The 27,240-nt window shown below is 38.2% G+C and overlaps 1 protein-coding gene across 4 annotated transcripts in view; it reads left to right on the forward strand.

Annotated features, from left to right (window-relative positions):
• Window positions 1-27,240, forward strand: part of ARHGAP15 (Rho GTPase activating protein 15) — a 333,073-nt gene that overhangs the window by 147,643 nt on the left and 158,190 nt on the right. For all 4 annotated transcript variants that reach the window (XM_080399695.1, XM_080399693.1, XM_080399696.1 and 1 more), the window contains 2 exons: window positions 21,178-21,276; window positions 23,169-23,295. In XM_080399695.1, the coding sequence (XP_080255821.1) occupies window positions 21,178-21,276; window positions 23,169-23,295 (226 nt within the window). The remainder of the gene's footprint in view (window positions 1-21,177; window positions 21,277-23,168; window positions 23,296-27,240) is intronic.

Below are 27,240 nucleotides of genomic sequence, written 5' to 3' on the forward strand. Positions count from 1 at the left end.
AAATAACAGAATAGTAAGAGTCATCTGAGGTCATAATTAAAGTTCTTTGACATCTGCCTTTTCTCTATTAGCCACGGCTACCAGATGTCCATGTCATAGGAACTGAAAATTATTAGTCTAATCATGTTTTTAATAAAAAGTAACAGAAACTTGTGTATTTTAAAGTTGGTGAGCATAAGCTTGCCAGGCTAAAAGAGATTGCAGAGCTGCTTCTCTTTATTTTTGTAGTTGTCTGATTTTTTTATGTTATTGTTTGCTTTATTGGTGCAGTGCTCTGTTTTTCTGTCCTGTGTATCACCAAGTCCAACCCTATTGGCAGAATGAACTGAATTATATATATTTCTTCGTTAAACGGATACCTGCCTGTATTTCCATCTGCCGTGACTACATGGCTCGTACCTTTACCTACATATCAGTCAGTTTTATTTTATGGGAGAACTATACTAAAAGCACTGTTGTTTTCGATTGTCTTTATTTCTGCTCTCAGGCTGGTCTGTTCTTGCTGTATCGATTTGACTTTTTATACATTGCTTTGCTTCTACCATGTCAGCACCTGTTCACCAGCTTAATGATCATGGCACTGTATGGAATACAGTGTATTGGCTTGTTAAATAATTTCCGTCATATTAAATTCTGCTTATATGTAGCACTGACCTGTTTTTAACGTGCCACCTCCAAAATTATCTTTGTTTATCCAAAGCTGGCTGTCCTCTGTTGCTATAAGCATCCCTAGTTTTCTGTAGCTCTATTTTTAATGGCTTTTTTTTTGGTTTCCCCTTCAATCGTGTCCCTCAGATTCTTTTTTTACTCTTTTCCCTCCTGTATTTTTACTATGATTTAAAACTTATGAAGATGCTTAACTTTAATGCTATGAGCTAATCTCCTGTTTAAAAATAAATGCTCAACTTTTCTTCTTGATCTTTGTCCTTGTACATGGGAATGATGCTATCTCAATCCAAGACCTTCTTTGAATTTTTATTCTGAAGATGTTTCTAATTCCTCCTTTGGATGTCATTACTGGCACAAGCTGAGAAAACTGGATGCTGGGGCTCCATGTTGTTATACATTGTTGTGTATGTTGTGCATTACATTATGTCATTAGAATATGCCGCTGCTTAATTGGTCCTGGGGAGGATGGAGAGGAGTTGCGTATGGAGAGGTCTGCAGTACATCTGGTTTTCAGCCGTGGGAAAGGAGAAGAAGGGAAGCTTTCAAAGGGAGGTGGAGAAGGAGAAAAGCTAGAAGCACCTCTCCTCTCTTGGGAGCCGAGCATGCCTGGGAGGGACTGAGGATGCAGCACGGTGCCTGAAGCCACATCTTCTGCTGAACATTTGGTGGCAGCAGGAACTAAATTGCTCTTAACTTTCTTTGGAAACGGTGTCTTCAGTGCTATTAACTGGAATATGAAGGTTAGATTTTATGGGCAGAGTTTTAGATGTGATCCACCCTTTCATAACGATGTCTTTGTGATTAATATGTTTGGGGTTTTTTTCTGGTTTTATTTCTCTCTCAACCATTTTTTTTCTTTTTTGTCGATCAGAAATTATAGCCACGTTTGAATGCTGAAAAGCTGAACTTTAATCGATATAGAGAGCTTGTATTTATTTGAAGATCAGACTTTCCTCACATATTTCCAAGCACAGCCTGCTGATTGCTTACACTGAGCTCTAGGTATCATTCTGACTCAAGACGATGGTGGTTTAACTCTTTGTATGGCCTGATAGGTTCCACTTCCACCTCACTTCCCCCAGGGAGTAATGTAGTATAATCCTGGTATTGTAATACCTTGCTTTTCCAAGCGAAGTTAGAGGCACAGCTGAGCAGGGCAAAACCTACTCTGTGATTATAGTGGATAGCCTGACTGGCATTGTAGAAATTCGGGATGCGCACAACCTACTCAATTTATATTTCATGATGTGGAAAGGAAATCTAGGCTGCTGATTTTTTTTTTTTCTTCTGGTTCACAAAAATGCAAAATAGCAAATCTAATAAGTTAGGTTTTATGTGTAGTTTGGCCATGAAACAAACTTTTCTGAGATATGTAATGAAAAGTGACATCACACTCATCACTATCCTGTTTTAAATTTAAACTACCCTGCCTTGCATAATCAATTACTTACAGAAAATCGTAAAGCCCTTAAAATTCTGAAATGGTTTCTGGCATTTAATTATATAAGATTTTTGACCTGGCTAGGCAGATAATGTTAACACAGCTTTAATACTAAACAAGACTGAACATGTGTGTGCTTGACTTTTATTAAACTCCTACTGAAGAAACAGATTAATTGGAGGCTGATTCATTGGTGAACAGGCGTTAAAGACAGAAGGACCTTCTCACATTTTGTTCTGTTACCCAGGCTTATGCCATCTCAGGTTGGCAAGGAGATCCCAACTGTAGTGTTTTGAAATGTAACTGAAAGAAATTTTGGAATAACAGGTGCAAAAAAAAAACAACAAAAAAGAAAGAAACCAAAAAAACCACACCACCAAAAAACCCCAGCCCCTCTACACACACACACACACACACACACACACAAAAAAAAAAAACAAAACCAAGGAAAAAGAAGTGAGCCATTTTCAAAATGCTGATCTGATTCCTTCCTATCCCCTCTTGCCAAATGACCACCTGACACCTCACTGACACAGGTATTGCCCAGATAGGTTTTCATTAGTGATGTTAAAAGTGTAAATGGGATCATGGGAACCAGCATCTGTCGTGATGATTTCCTACATGATTATTACTTCTTCCCCCCCCCCCCCCCCCAACAATTTTTAAGAAGATGTGTACAAGCTGTGATTAAACCACTTCAGATAAAGCTCAAAGCAAATTGAAAAAGTCCTTCTTAAAGCTCTCATTTAACAGTGCTTTGCATCCATCTGTAAAATCAGAGCTTTGCTTGCGAGCACCCTCGGAATAGCCTGCTTCCCAAAAGGTAGCAGAGGTTAAAAATAAAATCCGTGGCAAAGCACATGTGAGATTAACGGGGTGAAAGTACTGGCGTGGAGAGCTGTTTTCTTCTGTCTGAGCTCCTCGTTCTGTCGCGCAACCCCCAGTCTGGAAATCTTAACACTGACACTTTTGTACAGATCGGTTTGTTAGCGATTTCAGATTTTAATTCAGCACCCTCACTTGATTATTACTGACATTTCTTTTTTGTAATACTCGGGGGGAGAGAGAGAGAGAACATGCGTAAACAGATATTTGCCTGAGCTAGGTGGTGGGCAATTTTGACATCAGATCCCGAAACTTGAGAGGAACGTACTTGCTTTCAAGGTGTATTTCTGGGATTGAAAAAAAAAAGGGCATGTGATCTGGGAGATTCAGCTGTGCTCTTCGATAGCTCCAGGTGGATGCTGCCGGTTTCTGGGTGTTTGTGAAAAGCGGGAGACTCTCCTGGCTTTATTTGGTTCTTGTGTGAAAGTGGGAGAAGTGAAAGTATTTTGACAATTACCCATTGAGCTTTTCACTTCATTCAAATCTGCAGCGCGGCGCTGAAGTTGGTGAGTGGGTGTGCAAGGGAGAAGCAAAAAAACAAAACCACGTACTATAAAGACAGCCGAAATGTTTGCACAGTACCCTGTGAATGCAAATCTCCACGTATATTAAAGTTCTACATTTTTAAATCGTACATTCCTCTCTCTTCAGTACCCCTGCACATTAAAGATACTGGTAAAAATTAACCTCTGATGTAAATCACTTGGAGTTAAATACATTATAGGACTTAATTTATGAGATGATTTGGTCCATTATGTTTTATGAATGTTATTTTACCCTTACAATCCAAAAATTGTAGAAATTAAAAACCATAATGAAATTGTGAGCTAAATTGCATTCTCTTACAGGTTTATATGTACACTTCTGCTTATTATTGTGCAGCAATAGCAAAAACTATTTGGGGAATTATTATTACAGCTGTTTCCAGGATTAAGGGTAAAATGCCCTCTTTTTTAGGCATCAATCATTAGGTCCTTGTAACTGGCATTCTACAGGTAAAAACCTCAAACCCTAAATTGAAAGTGCTTGGAAATTAAAAAAAAAAAATAATAAAAGGAATGTATTTAAGGCAAGGTTCTTATCTAATGTTATAGCTCAGCATATTTTCTCTCTTTCTAAATATAATTTATGAACTGATTTTTCAGCTGTATATATTAAGCCCCTGAGATGGATTACAAGAATTTAATATAAAATACAATACATGTACAGGCAGCTTAAAAAACGTACCTCAGTGGCTATATATCACAACAAACTTTCTTAATATTTGCCTTGCAACAGCTGATTTCTGGGTTGGTTTTTTTTTCCTAGTGCAGTAGAGCTAAAGCACAATAGCTGAAAGGTGAACTTTTTCTTGTATTTCAACATTCCCAGGCTGGTAAAACTGTTCCGCTTGCTACATGATGTTATAAATATCTAGATTAGTTTCTTCTAAAATTACCAGTGCCAGCTGCATTCAGTTTCCCATGTTCTATAGTATTTTCTTACCAATGTTCTCAGTTTAGTGAAAGGGTTTTAAAAATCAAATTATTCACAAAAATCTTCAATATTAGAATCTGTTTGTATGTTTCCCATACATTTTAGATATTCTAAATAAATCCATTTGCCTTGCTCAGTCAAGTACACCCACTAATATCACTGTTCTCCTAGCCTTTTAGTCCGATATGCTCCTTATTAACATATATTAACAAATGGTTATTAACAATAACCATTTTAATGTCTTCTCTGGTACTCAGCACCACAATTTAGATAACTGTCAATCATTAAATTGTCTGTAGCAGTGGCTGGTATACATGTGCCTATATATTTTGCAGACATGTAGGCATCAGTATATACCTATAGCCTATCTTAAAAAAAAAATAATTCTACTGCACTATATTTTGACCTCAGTAGTAGAGCATCTATATTATGCATCTTCTTTAAGAATCTCATGGAATCATGAGCTCTATTAGTATTTCACCAGAAAGCAGCAATTTCTGTGCTCCTGAAGTCCTTACAAAATCTTGCTTTGAACCGGCGTGCATTTAAGTTCTTCAGTTGACATCATTTCAGTCTAGGAATATGACATACGGCCACTAATTCAGGATTAATTGAGCACTTATGTGCAGTACAAAACATTCTTTATATATTGACAAATATTTCTAAAAAATGGATTGGTATTTTTGCTGTTAATTGTTTCATTACTGACCTTTACCTCTGTAGACATATGCAGTTTTCATTTTTTTGGGTGAGACTTTCAAAATATTTTTTTTTAAAGTGTCCAATGCTCAGTGTTAGCAGTGACATTTTTACAGTCTATTCAGAAGCATATATTTCAGTCTTTTGTATCTCATTTCTTTCTATTTATTTAAAACAACTTAGCATGGAAAATCTTGCAGATTTAAGTGACAGTGATGATGTACAATATGCATAAAATGAGCCTTGTCCCTACCCATGGTGTGTATTGCTAAGGACTCCATTGCAATATTTACAGTTAAACTAAACTTTTTCAAATGAAGCAAAATTGCATTTGTTTTGCAGATTTGCTCATCATTAAATGTGAAACATTTCACATTTGTCTTTTTGAGTAATTGGCTTTTTAAAATGATAAGGTGCTCTGAACACTTGTTATGTGGATAGGTCTGACGTTGTATCCCAGAAATCCATATGCCATACAGACAGAACAGAAGAAAGATATTCACAAGCATGTCACAGATTGGACTGAAGCAAGCCAAAAACCAAAGTGCCATGGCATTAACAATAGCACCAGATTTACTGTCACGATTGCAATCTGTGCTGTATCATAGACAGAAGGAGAACTTTTGATAGGTAACACCTCAGTGTTTTTTAAATCTTTTTGGCAAATTATCATTTTCATTATATTTTTGCCTGCCATATAATATTATTATAATGGTATTAAGTCACACACACATGCACACGCACAAAGTTTATTAGCCCTCAACAAAAGGGCTCGTTTATGTTCCGTGCTAACTATTCCTCAACAAAAAAGAAGGTATTTTGCTAAAGATTAACACACGTTTTAAGGTGAATCATCCACAAAAGTAGCAGGGATTTTTCAAACATGCATTAAGTCCATAAAATCTTAGTTAATAAAGTCCCAGTTAATAAAATCTGAGCTAATACAGTTAATAAAGGTACAGAAAGAAACCATGTGCCACCACATAAAGCTCGGCAGCTTAGAAGTTTCCAAAGTCTGAAGACGGTAAAGAAGTTGGATTACGTGGGAATAATTTTTTTTCCTGAGGTTCAATCACAACCGACTGCATTTTCCCATTGCAAGTATGTAGATGTTTCTTTTTGACCATAAAATCATACATTTTCTTCTACTGAAAAAAAAAAAAAAAAAAAAAAAAAAAAAAAAAAAAGCTGCATAAAGCAGATTTGGCAATACCATAATTCATGTTGAGCTCTGATAAGTGCTGAAAAAGATTTACAAACTCACAGCTTGACACTGAGCCCACATGTTGGGTAGAGTGGAGAAAAATCTCTAGAAATACTACATAGAGCTTCCTGGCAGGAAACAGAGAAACATCAGTCAATTGTTTTTCTTAATTGAAAGCCACCTTGGGACCCTGTTGAAAGTAATGTATCTGCCTATCTTTTCTGCAGTTTAAATTACCTGAGTGGGGGAGTTGTCCTGGGGCCATCCTCAATAGACTTTTTAGTGAAAGAAAAACACTGAAATTCTCACTTTATATGAATTATAGATTTGAAACACAGTTCACGTTGGTAGGAATTGAGAATCACAAGTGCAGACAAACCTCGGGTCCAGGTGTTGCTACCTTCTTCGCACTGGAAAGTACTTTCTTTATATACTTTTCGAGCATCCTCTTCTGCAAGTCTCCATCACAGATATCACCCTTGTTGAAAATCATTGGGACTAGTCATTTGAGGAACGGTTGCTTGCATAATTTTAGCTTGCTACATTGTACTTAAAACTATATTGGCAGCGCAGTTGGTGCTTGATGTTCTTTGAAACGTTTCAAAGTTTACAGTGGTGCTGCCGCTGTGTTTTGCACTCGCTGCCATAAAATATCGTGTTGCCACAAAATGTTGTGGGAGCTTCATTTAAATACCATGAGCTGTGCTCTCCTGCCTGGAGTCTGGGGAAAATCAGGAATTACTTAAAATTTTGATTGAAACAGAGAGTAATACATTTTCAACAACTTTCTTGCCCTGCCCCACACCCACCCCAGTTTCTAGAGGTTTGACTAAGCATATACTGGTTTAGGTTTGCTCTAGCTTGAGTTAGCATCTAAACATATCTCCAGTCTCCACTCACACTGATGCAGACATCACTGAAGATGAAGTGTTATTAGCAGCAGGTCTGTTCCCACTTCCCTGGACTTTCCCTGCGTCACCGCTGCTAAAGAACTGCAGGGTGGTTTGTGTAGGTATGAAACACGTGGGAAGGGGTTAAAGATAGAAAAGGTGAACCATTTGTGATAGTGGTGATGTTGCCGTGAGTGGCAGCATGTGCTTTACCTGCTCCTCCCCCTGAGGGGTGAAGGTCTGTACAGGTATTTGACATTTGCTGCTGCTGTTTCCCACTCTGGGAAGGGCAAAGTGAGATAATCCTAGGATAAACCGAATTGCAACCTCCCCTACCTGCTCGCAGTAGCTTTACCATCTCTCTGATCTTCTCTAGCAGAGTCAATAATTTGTTTGAACAAGTTTTCCATCACATCATTAACACGCTTAAAGCCTATAATGAGCTCGGTATACATGCAAATGCATCTTTTTTAAGTGCTTGTGTAGATTTAAGAGCACTGTTTCCTTGCAAAATGGAATTCAGAGCTTTTTCTCACCTAAATGTTGCAGTCCTTAATAAGGCATGGATCGGCAGCAACTTTCTAAGTTTAATTTTACAGTACTTTTGTCCTTACATACTGTATTTGTGGTCTTTTGAAAGATGAGAAGTAATACTTTTAAACCTGTATCTAATCAAATGCCTTAGAAACATCTTATGCTCTCTCATCAAATGCCTCTCATCATCTGATAGCAGTGAACAAATGGTTTCAATTCAGAAATGAAAGGCATTTATAAACTGATTTTTTTCAACTTTATCAGGCACTACTCAACTCCCATTGTATTGATATAATGATGCTTCAAGATAAATAAAGAAACCCATGACTCTAACAATGTAAATAGAGAGAAAGGCGATAAGATTAAAATGGGTACCATTCACGCTCCGTATGACAGCTCGGAGGACTCTAGCAGAAGAGTAACCAGCTCAGTGAAAAATCAGAAACTGTGATTGCTGTTTAACACTGCAGCTTTTCACAGTAGCTCAGCACAAAGTTATTTAGCACAGGTGTTTCTGTAAGTCTGATACATTGGGAAAATTCACAAGGGTCTCCGTCTCCCTTGCTCCGTGTCGGCTGTGAAGTTGGTCCTGTGATGCAGTAAACGGGTTTCTGGTAGGAAATAGAGCATATAGGCAAATGAGCAAGTTCAAACATAGGGACTGATCTAGATTAATTTTCTTGGTTGCTAATTTTTGTAACGCATGACAGTAGTGAGGTGAATGACCTGTCGTCAAGCAAAAACAGTGAAAAATGGGAATGAGTTATCAATCAGAGTTAAGCGTGAAACTGAGATCCTGTTCTCTCCTTCGATAAAAGCAGCTTTCTCAAATAATATGGATATCAGTCTCTTTCTTTGCTAAGTGATACTTTTGATAGTCACCTATTTCAGTATTTCTCATTAGTTTGTTTAAATATGGTGTATTTCTGTGCTTTCAGCCTGTGTGTTTGCATTTCAATAAAAAGATGAAATGGTATAATTGAATTTCTAAACACCTAAAAACTCTCAGCATTTTTTTTTCTCTCTTTTTCTTAATTCCCAAGTTCTGCCAGTATCTAATTTATGTCTTAATACTTTGTAAGGTCATCTAAGTTAGTGACTTCTAGTTAATCTTAGACGTTATGAGCTTGGCTGTGGCAAAGAATCAGTTCATCTGTTCTCAGAGAGAAAGGAGTGAGTTAGGGGGGTTGTTGGAATTTGAAGACCCAGAGTTTAGCTGAAAACTAGGTACAATTTCTTGCATAGTTATTATTTTTCCTCTAATTTTTTCAAGGTGATCTGCCTGTTCTAGTTTTGACTAGTATACCCATGGTTAAAAAATTATCATAATTCTTGTCTGATAACTGTGTTCTCCAAGTATGTAGATAAGGTTACTAGTTTGGATTTGCTTCTAATAGTGAAGGAACCAATAGGTGGTGGATTTTTTTGTTGGTTTTGGTCTTTTTCCCCTCTAATTCCTCGATAAGGTATTCTCTTCTCTCAGCTGGGCTAGAAGGTGTAGCTTTCTTTTGCTGTTAGGCTTATAAGTAATAGCTAATTTTGTTGCTTGTGGTTCTGCTGTTAATTTACATGCAGCTCTTACTGACTGTCACTAACATAGCTTTTGTTCCCTGAAATATTCGCTCTGTGAATAAATATAACTTTTCTGCTATTTTCGCTCTGACTGATTGGCTCATTTCACTCTTGTGACTGAAAACAGTGCAAGTATTCATATTCTGAAAGTTGCATGTTGCTTAATGAAGTACCTTGCTGAATCAGGGCTGCCATGTTCCAGCAGATGAAAGAAAAGCACATAAGAAGCTGTACTGCCAGGTTCTGCTTGAATGTTTTCCTTTTAATCAAATTTTAGACTTATTAGCATAGTAGATCATGGTTTTGCAAAACAAACAAAAGCTTCTAGTCTTATTCTTGAAAGCATTGGGAAATGTTAATGTAATTGGTTCTGTTTATAGTTCAAACTCACTTACGTGTCTCTGCTCATAGACACGAGTAATAGGGAGAGTGTCAGCTCTGCCAGCTCTTTTCTAATGAGTTAGTGCCTCAAGTCACTGGGAAGTAACTTCTCAGTTTCCTTTGTCAGAGTCAAGAATCTGATAATGTTCTTAATTATTGTAGTGGCAGGAGAACAGAGCAAGGATTAGGTCGTGGGTGGGATTGTAACAAAGGTAACCTAACACTTTCAGAAACTAAAGCCTGAAATTCCAGTTTCCTTAAGACTTCCCATTTTTGCCTCACAGTTTAAAACCTACCTTACCGACTGGGTGTTGCTGTGGAGTTGTCATGTGCCATTGTGTTCAATGAGAGTGACAGCACCTCTAGCAACGTGGTACCAAGGGTAAAGAACGTGTGGGTCAGGGGGCTGTGGGGAGATGCTCCGATAACAGCCCTTCTGTATCTGCAGTTTCTGTTGCTGCACAAGCACGAGTCTCCTGGCACATCCACAGTGCTTGAATTAATATGCAATGATGACATCTTTGGACAAGGAGGCCGTAATGCGTTTTAAAACACTCTGTTTATTTCCCCGTCATGTGTACTGTACATTTATATTAGCCACAAGAAGTGGAGCAACAATCATGGTGTTGCAGGCCTCCAGATAAGTATGGTCTTATGATTAGGGCATGGAGGACTCGAAACCCAAATACACAGCCATTCCTGTGCTTGATAATTCTGCATATTTTTAGCTTCTCTTATATTTAGATCCCTAAGTTCCTGAACGAGCTGTCACCCCAAACCTGCATTTGCCTATACTGCATCATCCCAAAGCTTGCAATAAAAAAGAATATCAGGCTTTCAGACACAGCATATTTAGAAAAGAGAGAAAGAGTCTGCCAAATTCCCAAAAACCACTTCCCAATTCCCCTCACGAATAGCAGGAAATTACTTGTTATCAGTGGGTAATTCAACCACAAACGTTATTGATTTTCCAACCTCAATCTTTACAGTCTTGATGGCCAAATATTTTGCAATCATTCCCTCTATTTAAAACTAGAAGACGTGATTTTTATTTTGGAAAAATGGAGGTTTTCAATTTTTCTGCATGCCACATCACATTGTGGCGCATCCCTCCAGATTGTCCAGTGTGATAGCCAGAAGCTTGACTGACAGATGTCAAAGTGTACATCATGTTGTAGTACATGAGAAAAGCCTACATTGTAAAAAAAAATTCAGATACTTGTAAAAACTATTTGCTTTTAATGTTTGGTGTTTGGTATATCCCAGTGCATACCAGAAAATCAAAGATCTAGAGAGGCGGTTACATGTATTTGGGTTTTTTTCTTTCCCTTCTAATTTCCCTGTATTTCTTAAAAACTAATACATTACAGAATCAATCAAAGTACGTTGCCTTGTTTGTGAGCTACATGGTCAAATATTTCAGCAGTTTTTCATCCAATTACTGCTAGCTGACTAGTTAGTGTAAGAAATTCACTGACTTCTGAGCTATATTCTCCTTCCCTAGAAAAGCTCCCCTTAGACACCTATTGTGAAGAGATAATTTGGTATTTTGGTTACGTGATATTTTCAAATAACATGTTGAGTAACCTGTCATTATTACACTGCCCCATAGATTAGCTGATAAATGTAAAGGCCAGTGCGCTTCCTGTGCTGTCAGTGCCGCTCTCGAATGTCTGAAGAAAAATCCCAGGATCCCCCAGCACTTGACAACTGGTTTGAAACTATCATGAGAATTTGGAGACGTACAAAGTTCCAGTTTTTTCAGTGGTGAAACAAGAATTTCAAAAAATGAGAAGATATTCTTTGAATAAAACTGTCTCCATACTGTCTATAATGTGATGCTACTTATTAAATAATGTAACTCCATCCCCAAATGAAAAAAACACCCACAACTGTGTAAGAAAGGTTCATCATCTATTAGCCTTTCAGGAACTGCATTTGAAATATCCATGTTCTTCTGTACTCGTTTAAGAACTGTATCTTTGGTATCACCCCTGAAAATTTTCTAACAAGGTTGGGACTCCTTAGAAATTGGAGTTATGGTAGGCGACAAAATATATTAATCTTTGTCTTCAGTCTCAACATCATCATTTTTATTAAAGCAGTAAGTAATTTTTAAGATAGAAATCTTTGCAGTTTCTGTAGCTGGGAATTTTTGTTTTCTTAAATGGGTGTAATAGCCTTATTCAAAATGTTTTTCGTCCTGTTTAGCTTTTCCTAATATTTACGTACAGAAAAAGACGGGAAGAGGCAAACCAAAGATGTTATTGCCGTTTGTTCACTGCATGCAAGGGAAGATAATAGCCATTATATTTTCCTGCCTGCAACACTTAGGAACTTGACACAGCTGGCAGAGTGCACATTCAGATCATGGACCAACTTTGATGTTTTACATTGTTATTAAACAATAGCTGGCATGGTTGTGTAGCAGCAGGATATTACACTTACCGTTCAGTAGACCTGTTTTTATAGAAAGGGACCTCCTGCCTCCTTGCCCCAGGCCACAAAACCCTCCGCTGCAGAGATGGTGGTTCAGATCTCTAGCAGTAAGTAGCAAGATTCTTGTGTTGTATTGGCTTTTGGCAAGTTAATAAAATAATGTAAACAGCTATTTTGGGAAATGACCACATGTTCTACATGCTTGGTATGCAGAGAGGTTCTGAGTCACCAGGAAAAAATAGAAAAAGAAAATACCCAAATGAAAAGAAAATGGTAAATATAACAATGAAAAATCCCATTCAGTAGTGCTGTTTCATCTTTAAGAGAGGCTTTATTCAACAGCGGGTATCAATCCCCACAAGTAACATCTGCTATCAGAGGATTTGCAGGTACACCTTTGTTCACTGCTAACAGAATTTGTGTCAGTATTATAATTCAGCAGATTTCTGCTTTTCACGCAAACCAGGATTAGCATTGACTTGGGCTGGAGGGCATTCAAGCTGCTGTTCTTCTTTTAGCTATATTTCTCTGTAAACATCTAATTGTTTCAAAAAGTGATGTACAGTATGCAAAAACCTGAATTCAATGCAAATAAGTCTGCGCAGCTCTAAAGTTAACAGGTGTTCTCATTAGTGTAAGTAGACAAGGAACGATTCTTGAATGTTTTATAAACACTTATAATCATGGCAAAATACGTTACTATAAGTATAAAGATACTTATAGCAGCATCTCTTTTTTCTTATTGTGCAATCTCAGCACTTATTAATAGGAGACATGTGTCAGTAAATGAAATACTAAAAGCCAGTACTGGCTTCTGCTTGCAAATAATGTAGCTGTAAAATGCTCTGCTACTGATGAATAAATTTCTGGCTAAAATAAGAGTCAACGAAATGAAATCTTTACACATAGCACATATATATTTTAAATATATATCTTTGCTTGTACTGAAAGTAGAGCATTCATTCTTCCTTTGATATTTCAGTTTGTTACAAGGACTTATGTTGAGTCTCACTCACATATATCATAAAGTGTTATAACATGCATATAAAATTGGACAGGAGGACTATTCATCACTAAGTATTGTCCAGCTGGTAAAACTAAGAAAGACAGGACTTCTCTAAGAAAGCATTGCCAATATCTCTGTGTGTGGCTGTGTAATATATGGCTTCAGATTGCAAAGGCAATAACAGTAAAATATTACCCCAAGGAGAAAAGTAGCGTGCGGTAGGTATTAATACATTGCCTTTAGTCTTCGTCTGCGGACAAAATGTGCAATTGTCTATTCCCCTACTTCCTGCTATGCACAGCCACGACTGAGTTGTGTCTTAATTATTGTCTCTGGCTTCTCTGCTTTGAGCCAGTTTTGGAGGTGCTTCTTTCTTGTTTCCCAAGTCCGGTGACTTCCATCTCTCCTGACTTTGGCTTAAGGGTGGGCAGAAGTCAATCCACCCTGTTCCTGTGGCCAGGGCAGTGCATCCATGGGGATGGAGCAGAGGGTAGTAGGGGGCAGGGGGTACCTGGGAGGCTGCACACAGGTGTCTGACATCCAGGCTGGCCATGGGCTGCCTGTGCCACATTTTCCTTTTTTGCTTTTTGCCCTCTGAAGGAAACCCCTGTTTCCAGAGGCCAATCCAAGTAGTCCAACTGTATCTTGCACCAGGCGTAATACCAGCATAGCAGATCAGCAGGAAATATTTCCTCCCAGTACATTCCTTGGATGTTTAGCAGAAAGTATTTGCTCTTCCTTACTTTCCCCTTCACTCAGACAGCATGTGCTTACTTTCCACACATCGCCAAGGGCAGCAAGAAATAAGATCTGGACTGGTGGATGCAAAAGGGAGAATGACAGGGAGCGAGTTCACTGAAATCACTGAAAGCACCCCCATACCCCTGGACCCTTCCCCTCTCAGGGAGGCTCTGCGGACCTCCAGCATGAGCTCCTCTTCAAAACCAAGGAGGACATTTGGTCTCTCAGGGCCTAATCAGCTTTTATTGTGACTTTCTATTTGTTCAATAGCTTCCTTACAAGTGATATAAATCAGTTCTTCTGCAAGCGAGGCTTTTCACAGCCAGAAAGAAAAGGAAAGTGTTTGCTTTATAATGCAGAGAGAAGACCTGATTCTCTCCTTGCTAGTATTAATGTAATTCAATAGAAATGCTATGAGCTCGTTGCACAGCAAAAGGGAAACACTTGGCTCAGAGATATTTTCTTCTTACCAGTCCCAAAGTTCATTGTTTTATTACTAAATTATGTTAAAGGACTCTATCTTAGGAATTCACCAGGAAAAAAATAATTTGTTCATCACTGCTACGACACAGTTTCATTTAAAAATTTGTTCTTTCTCAGAAGTTTAACCCCAGACTTCAGACTGTTGAATCCTCTTCAGAGCCATTGACGTCTATACCCCAAACACTAGATTAATTTCCAAACTAAAACACACCTGACTGTATATGAGCAGGCTGTTTTGATACGATGACCCTGTGAAGGTTCCCAGAGCATGGATGTGCAAATCAGTCATACCGCAAGGCAACACAATTGAAGATGTATCTTATAAACATCTGGCAGCAATTGGTCTTACAATTGCTAATATTGCAGAAGTTGTGAAAACACAGGATCTGTTTGCTGCCTTTTTGCAAAGCTTGGTTTTCACAGTAATTTTTACAGAGTCAGAAGAAACAGGGTAATTATAACATAAGGTTCAACATCTTTAGATATGTAGAACATTTTCTGTTGCTTAAAACAAATATTCCCAAAGAAAGTATAAAACATTTTTCTGACTTGCAAAGTTTTTGCAGTCTATCATTTAAATTACTTAAATAAAGGAAGCTTTACTACTCCCAAAAGCTGAGAATATAACACCCGCCATGCATATTAGCTTGATCTTTTTGACAGACCAGAAAAGTGTTTGTGTGTGCCAATTAAAACAAAAATGGATCCCCAGTGGCTTGTTCCTCACACAACTTCTGAAGACTGCTATCATTGTATGCTGGGGTAACCCTGGATAAGGCGGCTATCCAAAGTAAACAAACTTTTCAAAACTTTCATGACAGATGGGGGTTACAAATGCATTTTAATAAGAGAGTTGCCAAAGCAACTTTTTTGCAATCAGCATATATTTACTTAACATCTAGCAACATTGGGAACACAAGGCAGATACTTTCTCACAAAATTTTTTAACAAATATCTTTTTTTTTGAAAGATTGGTTGAAGACCTTTTCTTTCAAGCTGATATTTCCCCATCACTTCAATGTTAACTTTGCTCGACATCCAAAGGACTGCTAGATTGGTAAAGCCAGACTGTAATATGAGACAGACAATCTGCTTGATAATGAAATTTCTTTGGTAGTCATAAACATCTTAAGCCCTTTAAGTAATTTAACTATCAGCATAACCATGGCTACCCCTGTTTGATAGGCTGGATCCTATAATAGATATATGATGCAGTATGGATACAATATAGCTCAATACTGGTCCTTTTGTTTTCTTTTACTTGCATTTCTTGAATATTAGACTCCGCTCACTACGGTACAGCACAGAGATATTTTATTTATCCTTCATGCTGCTCACTCATTCAGCATAAACATGGCCAAGAGACTGGATTATCTGTGAGAAAGAATTTAAGATCAACTTCCAGACATGCAGTTAGACTTTTGACATGTTTTTAAAAACTTACATGTCTCTGTCCCAGTTTAATTCAAATCCAGTTAATTAAACCACTAAGGAGTGTCTCCCAACTTTAATTAATTCTGCTTCTTCTGTGGGTGGGGACACATGAGTATCTATGTTTTATATGTTTATTCTCAAGCTATATTATATTCTAATGATATTAAATTTTTAAAGAATATTTATAAAGAGAGAAAAAAATCCTAGTCTTTCTTCTTTTTTTTTTTTTTTCTTTTTCTTTCTTTTTGACTCTCTTCCGACCTTTTCTGTCCCAGCCCTGGTGGCTGCCATGCAGACGGAGAGTTGCATGTCCTGTGTTACATGGGCTCGGTGGCCAGATCCCAGTCTGCAAAAATATCTTGGAAAAATACAGGGGAAAGCCTAGATTTCTCTTCTCAGAAAAAAAACCGAACAACAACCCACCTTGTGAGAGCAAGGTGAGATGGAGAGAGCAGTGGGAAGGGAGAAGAGGATTATCTTTAGAGTTAGAAATGCTCCAGTGACTCACATTTCCTTTTTTCCTACACATATCAAGGACAGCAATCCCAACGCACAGTGCAACAGGAGGAACACATTTTATTGACTTTCTGCACGCAGAGGTATCTGTCAATCCAAGTTTAAATCACTTAGTGTTCACCACAAGCTGTGGGAGTCCCAGGTGACATCAAAATTTTGGTTTTCTGCACTGGATTGTGCTCAGGATTAGCATCTGATGGGGTTTCCATGCTCCAGAAGTGTCCACTAATCCGACGCTGAACCATTGAGGTAGGTTGTATGAAGTTTCACCCCAATAGTCCAGCATTATTTCTGGATGTCCCACATTCAGAGGGAATTGAACAATGGTTTGTTTCAGTGTTTGGCTGGAATAAGAACTGTGTGGTGGTTTCTTGATGGCCATACGTGAGCTGTAAGTGAACCATACGTTTCCAAAGCTGCTCGCTCTGTTCCCTTTCACTTGCTGTGGGGTACAGACGGCAAAGGGCTTTTTTTTTGCTGCATTTCTCCATCCCCATAGGATTCTTCACTTCCTGCAGTAAAGTTTGTTCTTGGCATTGCCTGAAAATAGTTCGTCACTGCAAATAATAGTTATAGCCACCAGAGATGCATAAGTACACTTTGAAGTGAGCGAATCAATAATACAGTTTTGTATTTTTGTTTTGCTGTGTGAATTTATCGCCCTTTTCCATATCTCCACAGAGTGCCTATCAGTAGGGTGGCTAAAATTGTCTCCATCTCTGTTCTGCAGCTAAAATAAATATAAAAAATTAGTGTATCTATAGAAATGTGTAGTGGTGAAGAACGGGAAGTATACCATGAAGGAGACTTTTTTTCCCAGCAGTGCACTAGTCTTGAGTCCAAAGTCTGCAAGAAGACAATGGACAGAAGATCCTGGGCTTATCCTATGGTACTTTTCTGGCTTCTGTCTCCTGTTTCCAGTTGGCATATGTATACCATGAAAGGGAGGAATCTCCAAGACATGTTTCAAAAGCTGATCCAGATGATCTTTAAAGGTTTGGAAGTCCTGGAGGAAGACAGCCATGCATGTCCTGGAGCACAACCTAGCACAAGAAAAATAAACTATTTCTAGGATTTTTAAGAAATGCTGATCCTGGGTAGGAGCCAAGGTATATTTATGTATTATAAAATAGTAATGCTATTAATTCGATACAGTGTCCCATATTTCCTGGAGCTATATAGATTTTTTTTGTTTAATAACATCAAATCGTCTTGAACACAACCTTGGTACATCATTACAGTGACACGCAGAAGCATCTCACCCCTCCCTTTTCAACTTTATAAGGTGACAAGAGAAATCCTTAATAAGTCACAAGTAGAAGATCATAAAAAGTGCTTCACGCTTGCCCCCCCATTCCCACACTTTGCTGGCAGCCCAGCAGTGTATTGAATTTAACACACATTTACCTGCGGTGAGCTGATATTTTCGGAGAATCAATGCTTAACAGCAGGAGCATCCTGCAGTTCATTGTAAAACTACCATGTGAGTGGATTCGTTTTTTGAAGTGATTTTTCCAAGGTGCAGTAGCAAGAGAGAGACAATCCAGGCGTCCTGATTCTTTTATAAGCAACCTGAAGGGCACATCCTTTGCAAATAAGAGGGTTAATGTCAGTTGTCATTCCTTGTGGGTATTCACTGCCAACAGCAGCATCATAATTCTGCCTGGTAAGGTAATGCTAATTCCAGACTGTAGCCTTTGCAAAAATGATGGCAAAGAGAGAGGGATTTCAGGAAATATTTAAACAAATGAAGTACATGGCACAATAAAGGCTGGCAGCTCTATCCTGAGCACTTCATTTTCTTTTTTCTTTTATTTTCTTTTTTTTTTCTTTAATTTTACTTTTCAGATTTGTCTTTCCTGTGCCTCTCGGGTCCCTCTGTTTATTTCAGTAGTGCCTGATCCAAGGACAGTGTGTTAGCACGCCTTAATATTGAGAAATTTATGCTTGTTGTTAGTTATACATCATTTTGGGCTGTGATCATAAATTGTTCAATCACAAGGTTTAGTCAAAGCTAGCATTCTTTTACTGATGTCTTTTCCCAAGGGTGTTGAAAATTCGATTGTTCAAAGTGCAAATATGGTTTAGCAATCCCTTCCAAGAACCATTTATCAGAAATCCTAAGGAGGTAATATATAAAAGTGGGATAGGAAACCTGCACATTAAATGGGATTTACCAGCCAAAGCCTTTGGAACTGCTTTCCTGTGAATGACTGGAATGGAGCAGAACAAAGTCAATTACTGACTGTAATTAAGGAGTGGATGCATTTAAACTGTAGAGAGCAGTAGCAGTCTTCTTGAAACTGTCTAGTTACTCTGAAGATTAGTCTGAGGAAAGAAAGAAAAGGACTTGAACTGTATCTTACAGAAAGTATATTTTAAACGAATTCTCTTCTTTCCGTTCTATGATCTGTTTTTATGCATTTCCTCGTAAAACACTGATAATATATGATTGTCAAAATAACACGTTCAGACAAAGAAACTTTCAACATGTATTTTGCTTTGGTCTTGTTAGCAATGGAGTATCTTCTTTGCATATCATACACTGCAAATGTTTATGCAGTGCTGAGTACTTGTATTTTAATAAAGCCTGCATTTACTGAAGGGAAGACTGAACTATGTTGTGGCCCTTTTAAGCCTTCAAAATATAGTAAATCTAATTATATATGTTGCTCTTACTTTGAAAATGTTATTCCATTTTATAATTTTAATAATGACTTGTTTATACTGGGAGAGAGGCATTAGATTGAATTGTTGCCTGTATTTAGTCTAATTCATATCGGCATGTATACATGAATAAATTGTAATATAATATAATATATTCTGAACCCAAACTTTGCCGTGCAAGCTGGGCACAGATCTGGAGGACAGCTCTTTCAGCTGCTCACCTTGAGTTGAATTTTGACTTTCTTTCTTTCTTTTGGTAAAGGGAACAGGGAGTGTGTGAGTAGTGATTAACGTTATGGCTGAGGACTAGGAAGGGAATTAAAATTTCCCCTACAAATAACTATCCTGTGTGCACGGGGAACAATGGGGTGGCTGGAGGTCTGCTCCTGATGGGTGCGGACGGGACGGGATGAACATCTGCAGCCAGGCAGCCTCCGAGCCCGCGCCGGGGGACCATTCCCACATTCTCCACAGCACTCTCACAGGATGTCTCTGCTGGAGCTGTGCTGATGGGATTTTCCTTAATGCTGATGACTTTGGAAACCTTCCTTACAGGCATTTCCTCAATAAAGGGAGGGTTATAGAACAATTAATAAAACATTAAGATGTTTTGTCTTTTTTTTTTTTAAAAAAAAACTGGTAGTATTTCACTTTTAAGAAAGATGCAGGGAGTATCCTGGCTGGTGAGGATCTGCTGTTTCTTCTATGCTTTAGTAAAAAGTCTTGACATGGGGCAGATACAGTGGAACAGTAGTGCTTCTGGTTGATGGATTTAATAAATAGGCTGTGCCAGGTCTTAACGGCTTTGCTCTGCTTTTCCTCACACTTTGGTCAGCAAGAAATCTCTGTTGTTCACTGTGTTCAGCCATTCCCTGAAAAACACCTGAAAAAGGTTTTGGTCTGAATAGCACCATGCCCCAATGAGCATCCTGATGTGCAGACTAAACCTTCATCCCCAAAACCACCAAAAAGTGTGCAATTCCTACATGTGGATGCTACTAGGCGTTGCACAAGCAACTATTAACAACAAAAAATAAGAAGAAAAAAACCCCTTTGGTTTCAGAACTGGCAGGAAGTGAGTTGGTTTGGAGCATGGGAAGGATGAGCTCCTGCCTCTGGCCAAATGTGGTGGAGATGTAGCCCTCCATTCGCTTGCCTGCAAAAATGCAGAACTGCTGAGCTGTGGATGATGCTCCATGGCCACGTGCACCAGGGCTCTGCGGATAAGCCTGGGGCAAAGTACTGCACGGCTCTGTGCCTCGGTTTTGCCATCTGTAAAATGGGTGTTTGGACCTGCTGTGCAGAATACCTGGAGATCTGCTCTGGTGAAAAGATATATGTATATCTCTCTTTAAAAAAAAAAAAAAAAAAAAGAAAAAAAAGTGATGTATCATTATTATCACGGTGCTTTACAGAAGTTCAGACCAACAGAATATGCATGCATATTTCCACCAAATATTGTTAGGCAGTGAAACAGTATTATCAGGGGATTGAATATTCTTTTGATAAATATTCCCAGTGAGTGGGTCAAAAATGTAAATCAACTTCTATTCAGACAAACTGGGGATTTTTTTTCATGATAAATGGGCTCCTAATTACTCCTCTACAGCCATCTTTGATGGCTTTTTTTTTTTTTTTTAATTTGAGAAAGAGTGACATTATTAATTTTACCAAAAAGCTTGGAAGTGGACTGTGGAATCACAGGTATATAATAAGTGTGTACATTCAAGAAATACGGTACCAGATACAAAAATAATAATGCCAAAATAAGGATAGAAGCAGAAAACTAACAGGAATTAATTCTTATATTGCATTCGTTTCTTTTCAGGGTGCTTTGATTTGCATTTGAACTGTGTCTTGTAACACTGAGTTTCCTGGCTTTTCTTAACTTTTGTCACATTCCCATTATTTTTGCACTATTTGTGTTCAGTGGTTGCATTGCTGAGACAATATCTCGTTTGTTGTGACATATTCAAAACAGTTTTCAGACAGAGGTTCAAAACTCCTCAGTAACTCAGCACTCCAGCAGATAATCCTTGGTACAAAGGAAAAGCATTTGAGTGGGTAGGAGAGAAAATAGAAGAAAATCATCTGTCTGGTGTGTGCTTTACTTACCTGTGTGTGCCCATGCCCTTCCCAGATCACGACAGTGTCAGGAAATGAGTTCCTCCTCCAGTCGGATATCGACTTTCTCATATTGGATTGGTTCCACGCTATCAAAAATGCAATTGACAGATTGGTATGTATTTGTTTTGGCTGTTACCTTTATTAATTAAGATGTAGCAATTTCAACTTCATTTGCTTAGGCATCTCTACAGGTTTTAGGCAGTCAACAGCTAGCTAGACATTCCTCTCTTGGAAGGATATAAAAATATGTATGCAAATCTACTAAAAAATGTCAGATAAACAAGGTTGTTGAACAAAAATGTCATTTGATTCTTGCCTCGAAACGGAACACTACATTTATTTCTCTGAAATAACAAGGACATTGGTTTGCTGAGGGTTGTAAAAGCACACAAGCACTTAATAACTAATGAATCTTTGCATTTTCTGTTTATGCAGCCTACAGTATATAATCTTCAATAGAACTATTAATACGTTTGAGCCTTTTATGAATTTTTGTATTACTTATTCACAAGAATAACACTAGCAAATAATATTCCTTTGTAACTGATTGCTGTTATTCTCCCAGGAAGGCTGGGGGTTTTCTACTAGAAGTAAGCAGGGCTGCGTTTTATTAAAACAGTTTTTAATTACCAAACCAGATTCAGCTGTAGCTTTTTCTTTCTTTTTTGCCACTCTCAGTACAAATTCCAAATGTCTTCCTCCTATCCCTGCCTGATCCAAGAACAATTTTTTTTTTAGAGGGCACTGACTTCCCTTGTTCACTGCAGAATCTGGTGAGAGAAAAATATCCCCATTTCTTGCATTTTTCAGAGGTTTTGCTGCAATGGAATTGGCAGAGCAGGCAGAGGCCGTCTCTTTGAAAGGGTTAATCTGAACACAGCTACTGTTTCCTTAAAGAGCTACAAACATTATATTACCCTGAGGCTATAATCAGCCAAGGAAAGTTTGATCTGATGATGTATGTCTTCATATTGTGCATTTCATTGGGTGTGTGAGGATATTGATATCCCACTGAAGATTTTGGGGTGGAGTTTTCTGTGGAGACTCGGAACACTTTTTTTGTTGTTGTTTGGGGGAATTTTTTTTTTTTTTTTTTGGGTGCTGTTCAGCTAAACATCTAGTAGACTTGATTATTTTTTGTAGTGCTACTAAGGTAATATTGTGGCATCGGGGCAGCTCTGAGCTCGGCAGCGGTGGCTGGTGGGGCAGACCCTGTAAATGATTAGGGGGCTGGGGGGCAGGGCTGGTCCTGGTGGAGCTTTGCCTTTGCTGTGTGCGCAGGACAGGATGCCACCATGAAGCAATCAGTGACCATTTCATAAACGTCATTTATTTGAGTTTTGAAACTTTGAACAAGCGTGTAAGGCCGTGCAGCTTTCCAGGCGGTTGGGATGGCTAAACCTCACCTGACCAAACGCCGTGGGAAGAGACACGTGATTAGCCAAAATCATATATCCTTTTTTCTTTTCTTTTTCCTTATTTTCCCCCTTAATGGTCCCCAACTGTCACTTTCTATGCCAGTGAATTAGAGCAAGAGAGAATCTGCCCCTTTTTCCTAAGCTGAGACCAGCAGAATTCAACCTCAGATTTGTAAGGATATTTGAAACAACGGTGTTAGCAAGAATATTTACTGTAACTATCTAAACCAGAAAGGGAATTTAAACAACATTCCTCTTTGGAAGCATTTGGAAATAGCCTGCAACGTGGAAATAATTTTGCTCTCTAAAGCCTAAAGAAGTAGGCCTTTTGTTTTCCTCACTTAAATGGGAATTTATCTCAGAAATTAAGATCAGTCTTTCAGGGCCATAAAAGCTCTGCCATATGACAAATTTTGCATTACACTTTCCTTAAATTATATACTCACTGTATCACTTGCTCTGCGTGTGCCTGTTAGCTTCTGATTCTGTACTGGCATTCTGTAATCTCTTGCTTCATTCTCACAAATAATAATTTTATTAAAAGCATACATATACGTGTGTGTATATATATATGTTCTTTTTCCAGCCAAAAGAACGGATTTGTACATCGAGAAATTTGGAGTTCAAACTCAGAAGATCCTCCAGCATCGAATTACTGAATAGCTTAGACACTGAATCCAAAGAACCAAAGCCTGAACACAGAAAATCTTTAAGTAAGGGTTTTTCCTTTTCTGATTTTTTTTCCCTTTCCTTTTTAAATAACTATGCCATTACAGGGTAAGATAATTTTTATTACATACAGAATGTAAGGAAGATCACTGAGAATTTTAAAGCTGAATGTGTTCTGTGTTGATATACATAACTTGTATTTAAGTAAAGACAGTTACCAGCTCCACGCTTCTAAAGGGTGACATTCTCTCCTAAGCAAAATAAATTTGTTTAGGAGCAAAGACATTTATTTAAGCCATTTATTTTTAAAAATAAGCAACATGAGTCCTATGTTAATGGTCTGTTGCAGTTGCTTTGTTTCCATTTTAGTAAAATATCTCAAATTGCCAGAGTAATTTTGTCTGCTGTGTATTTATACACTGAATTGCTGAAAGACCTGACATATCCTCTGTAGCCAATAATCAGTGATGTATCTATAATTTTATAACAGGCAAATTCCAGAGACTGAGGTTGATTTTTGTCAGTGTGATTAGAAAAGAAAGTGTTCTAAAACTAACAGGGACGTGCTTTGCTCCACTGAGATTTTCCTTTTCCAGCCATTGCCGAGATGCTCATGATATTGTGGGCAGTAGAGACAGGAGATGCTGGTGACCCTGAATCACACTCAGCTTTTTTTAAATTTCATCCTCTCTCTTGAATTTTTGTTTTTCTTCTTTGTTTGGCGGGAAATTCACACACTGCTTCTAACATAAGCACCGTGACAGCTTTAGACTCGTATGCTGCACGAGATACCTATAGACACTGAGGGGCTGTGCAGGAATTTGCCTGCACACATTTCAGTGCAGGATCAAAGCCTGAGATGTTAAAAAAAAGGTTGCATTAAAAAGACCCAACATAGCTATTTCTAATGATAATTATCCACACAATCATAAATATATATGCACGCATGCACGTGCTTGTATGCACACAGAGATTCATTAAATAGTCTCTTTTTGCAGACCAAAAATTGTTGTTGTTGTTGTTTTCTTCCTATTATCTTGGAGATTTGATTTGTTGTTAGGTTTTTCTTTCTGTTATAAAATATAAAGTAGTCTTAGCGTAGCTGGTGAAAAATTGTCCCAATATCTTTGTACTGTGTGTTACACTGCATTTCTCAGAGGAAGAAAAATAAGGCTGAGAGCATGGTAAGTTTTGAGGGTCTGATTCTGCTCCTATTGTAGCTAATAGCAAAATGCCCATAAACTGCCTCAGCACTCGGGGAATTTTTATTTATTTATTTAGACTTCTCACATATCTTTAAATGATAATTTGTCAGACAAAACAGAAAAAGTGAATATGAGCAGTGACAGAGACTTTGTCTATGTTTCTTTTCAAATCTCAGAGAATCCTGAATAACCTCCGTTTTGTTATAGGCTATTTAAACTCTTAAAAAATGTGAAAATATCTGCTGTGAAATAACACTGAACCAAAGCTTGCATTTAAATACTGTAGATTGGATTGCTTCTAAAATATGTATTCAGAACTTTTTTTTTGGCCCCTTGAGATCAAGCAATTATGTGGAATTAGAAAAATCATATTATTCACTTACTTATTAGTAGTCTAAGCACAAACTGTATTGTCAGTTTTCTGCCTTTGGCTTTCTGTGCCCTTAATGTTCACACAAGTATCGTAGCCAGAATTATCGGCAGCTAGAGCCAAAATTGCTTTAAAAAGGCATGAGAACTGGTAATGACACATTGTTAGCAGTTAACAGGTGGTCGTTTCATTGTCCAGTTTGACTGCAGAGCACAGAAAAGATATGTGCAATATCTGCAAGTGTGTTTATAAACTTCTTACAAAGTTTTAACAATTTTATAATTTTGTAGTGCTCTTAGATTATTGACTACTGCCAATGTCAAATCCAAACAAAGGAGTATTTTTTTAAAGATGGCTTAAAGCTCCTCCAGTTTAAAACAGAAGACGAGTGACTGATGTGTTAGCAGGCCACCCCCCCACCCCCCGATAATCTTTAGTGAAATATTCAGACAGTTCAGACTCATGTGTATTTACCTACTGTAACATTTTAAAGGGCTGCTGTGTCACTGTGGGTTCGTAGCACCCAAGTATGCAAAGGACAGGTATATTCTAACCAAAGTATTCCAGTAACTTACTCTTTAATTTAAAACTGGGGAGACGGCCCCTAGAGACTTAGTAGAAGGAATTTGGTTTTTGTGTTTAATCCTAATTGCTTCTGCTTACACTACAAGGACAAATGGTAATTCTCTGTTATGCTTTTTGAGCTGTAGACACTGATTTCATTGAAAACTGGGCTCAAACAGCCAGGCTCAGTTTCCAAAGTTCACAGAGTGTCCGTCTTCTTGGTCACGCAGCTTTTCAGTGGCTTCTCATCCAGCTTGGATTCAACTCATGTTCTAATTGAAGTTTTCTTGAGCTAAGGAGAAACCAAGGATGGCCTTGGGGAACATTACCGAAATATGTAAAACTGTGATCCTGCTCTCAAATACATGGAAACAGATTACTCTTTATTTCACGATGCCAGCTATTTCACTGATTTAATTTATGCAGCTAATGCTGGGTCAGAAAGAACATGTTTTTCACCCTAGCAAACTCCCCCATTAGAAGATGTATACATTTGGTGCAAAGAAACTGTCTTGCAGCACTGCTCCTTTTTATGCAAGTAAGCGTTGTTCTAAACCAGTAATTTTTAAAATTAGTGGCAGACTTCGTAATTTCCAAGTAATTTAGTTATCATTCAGACTGTAGTTTTTTGGTTTCTTTCTCCTAAGGATGCCAAAAAACCCTCTCCTAATTAGTACCAATTATAATTGGGTCTGCTGGTAGGTGGTCTGCCACATTAATTTTATACCACATGAAACCAGGCACCTGGGTTAGACTAAAGCAGAGATGCTGTCATGGTGCATGGGAGGTAGGGAAAGGATCGGTGCATTGCAAGGTTCCCAGAAATCATCCAGCTCTCCAAAAACCAAGAGTCCTTACCGTGTGTGTGGACTACAGGAGCTGTCAGGACAGTCACGCTGTGGGCACTGCAACCAACGCCGCGCTCTCTGCTAAGCTCAGCGTTCCTTTTGCTCTCCATGGCCGCTGTATGGTTTGCGTTTTGGCCATCATCTGGGAATATTGTCACTCAGGGGTGACCTCTTGTGGAAGTGCCTGAGCTGGAGTCACTATCGATTGTTGGAGGGGATCAGTTCTCCTTCTACTCCCCCTTTTCTGGATGGAAACAAACGGCTTCGCGGTAGGAAGAGTGCCCTTTGGCTACCGTATCAATCTGAGGGCTGCTCTTGTCAAAATGCACAATCACGAGCTTGATAATGCAATCCATTCCCAAAGCACTATATTTCCAACCTGTTCTCCATCATTTCCTTATGGCGTCACATTTACCCAGTTCATCACATTCTTATTAATATTTTAGGTTTCCTTGAAAGTGATGGAATTCTATTTTTATTACAAAAGCAACAAGAATAAATACTAATTGTTGTCAGTTATTTCCTTATGTAGTGGGAACAGTAATCTGTTCCTCAGCTTTAGGTTGCCAAAGCAAAATAATGAAATATTTTAGACATTTAAAAAATCTGTGATATTAGATAAATGCAATTTGATCTCCTTGTTTGCCACATAAAAGCTGGAACTGCCTGAATTGATAAGATTGAATTGCATTATTTTTATTGTTTCTACTCGCATATTTTTCTTATCTTCACGAACACTTAAAATCCAGTGGTTAGTCATACGGCCCTGTGACGAGTCCTGGAAAATCTGCTCCATGTTTGAATTCTAACTTGAGGTGCCACGACTAGAGCATCAAGATTTACAAAAGTAAAATAAAATAGGTTTTTATATGTATAGATAGATATATATATATGAAAAGGGGAGACTTGATGGGCTGTGCAGTATTATTGCTATTCCTGATCTCTTTGGTGTCTCAATAAGAGTTAGTTGGGGATCTGGGGGTCGTTGTGCCAGACACAATG

Source organism: Falco punctatus (assembly GCF_963210335.1).
Source record: "Falco punctatus genome assembly, chromosome: 8".
NCBI classification, from domain to species: Eukaryota; Metazoa; Chordata; class Aves; order Falconiformes; family Falconidae; genus Falco; species Falco punctatus.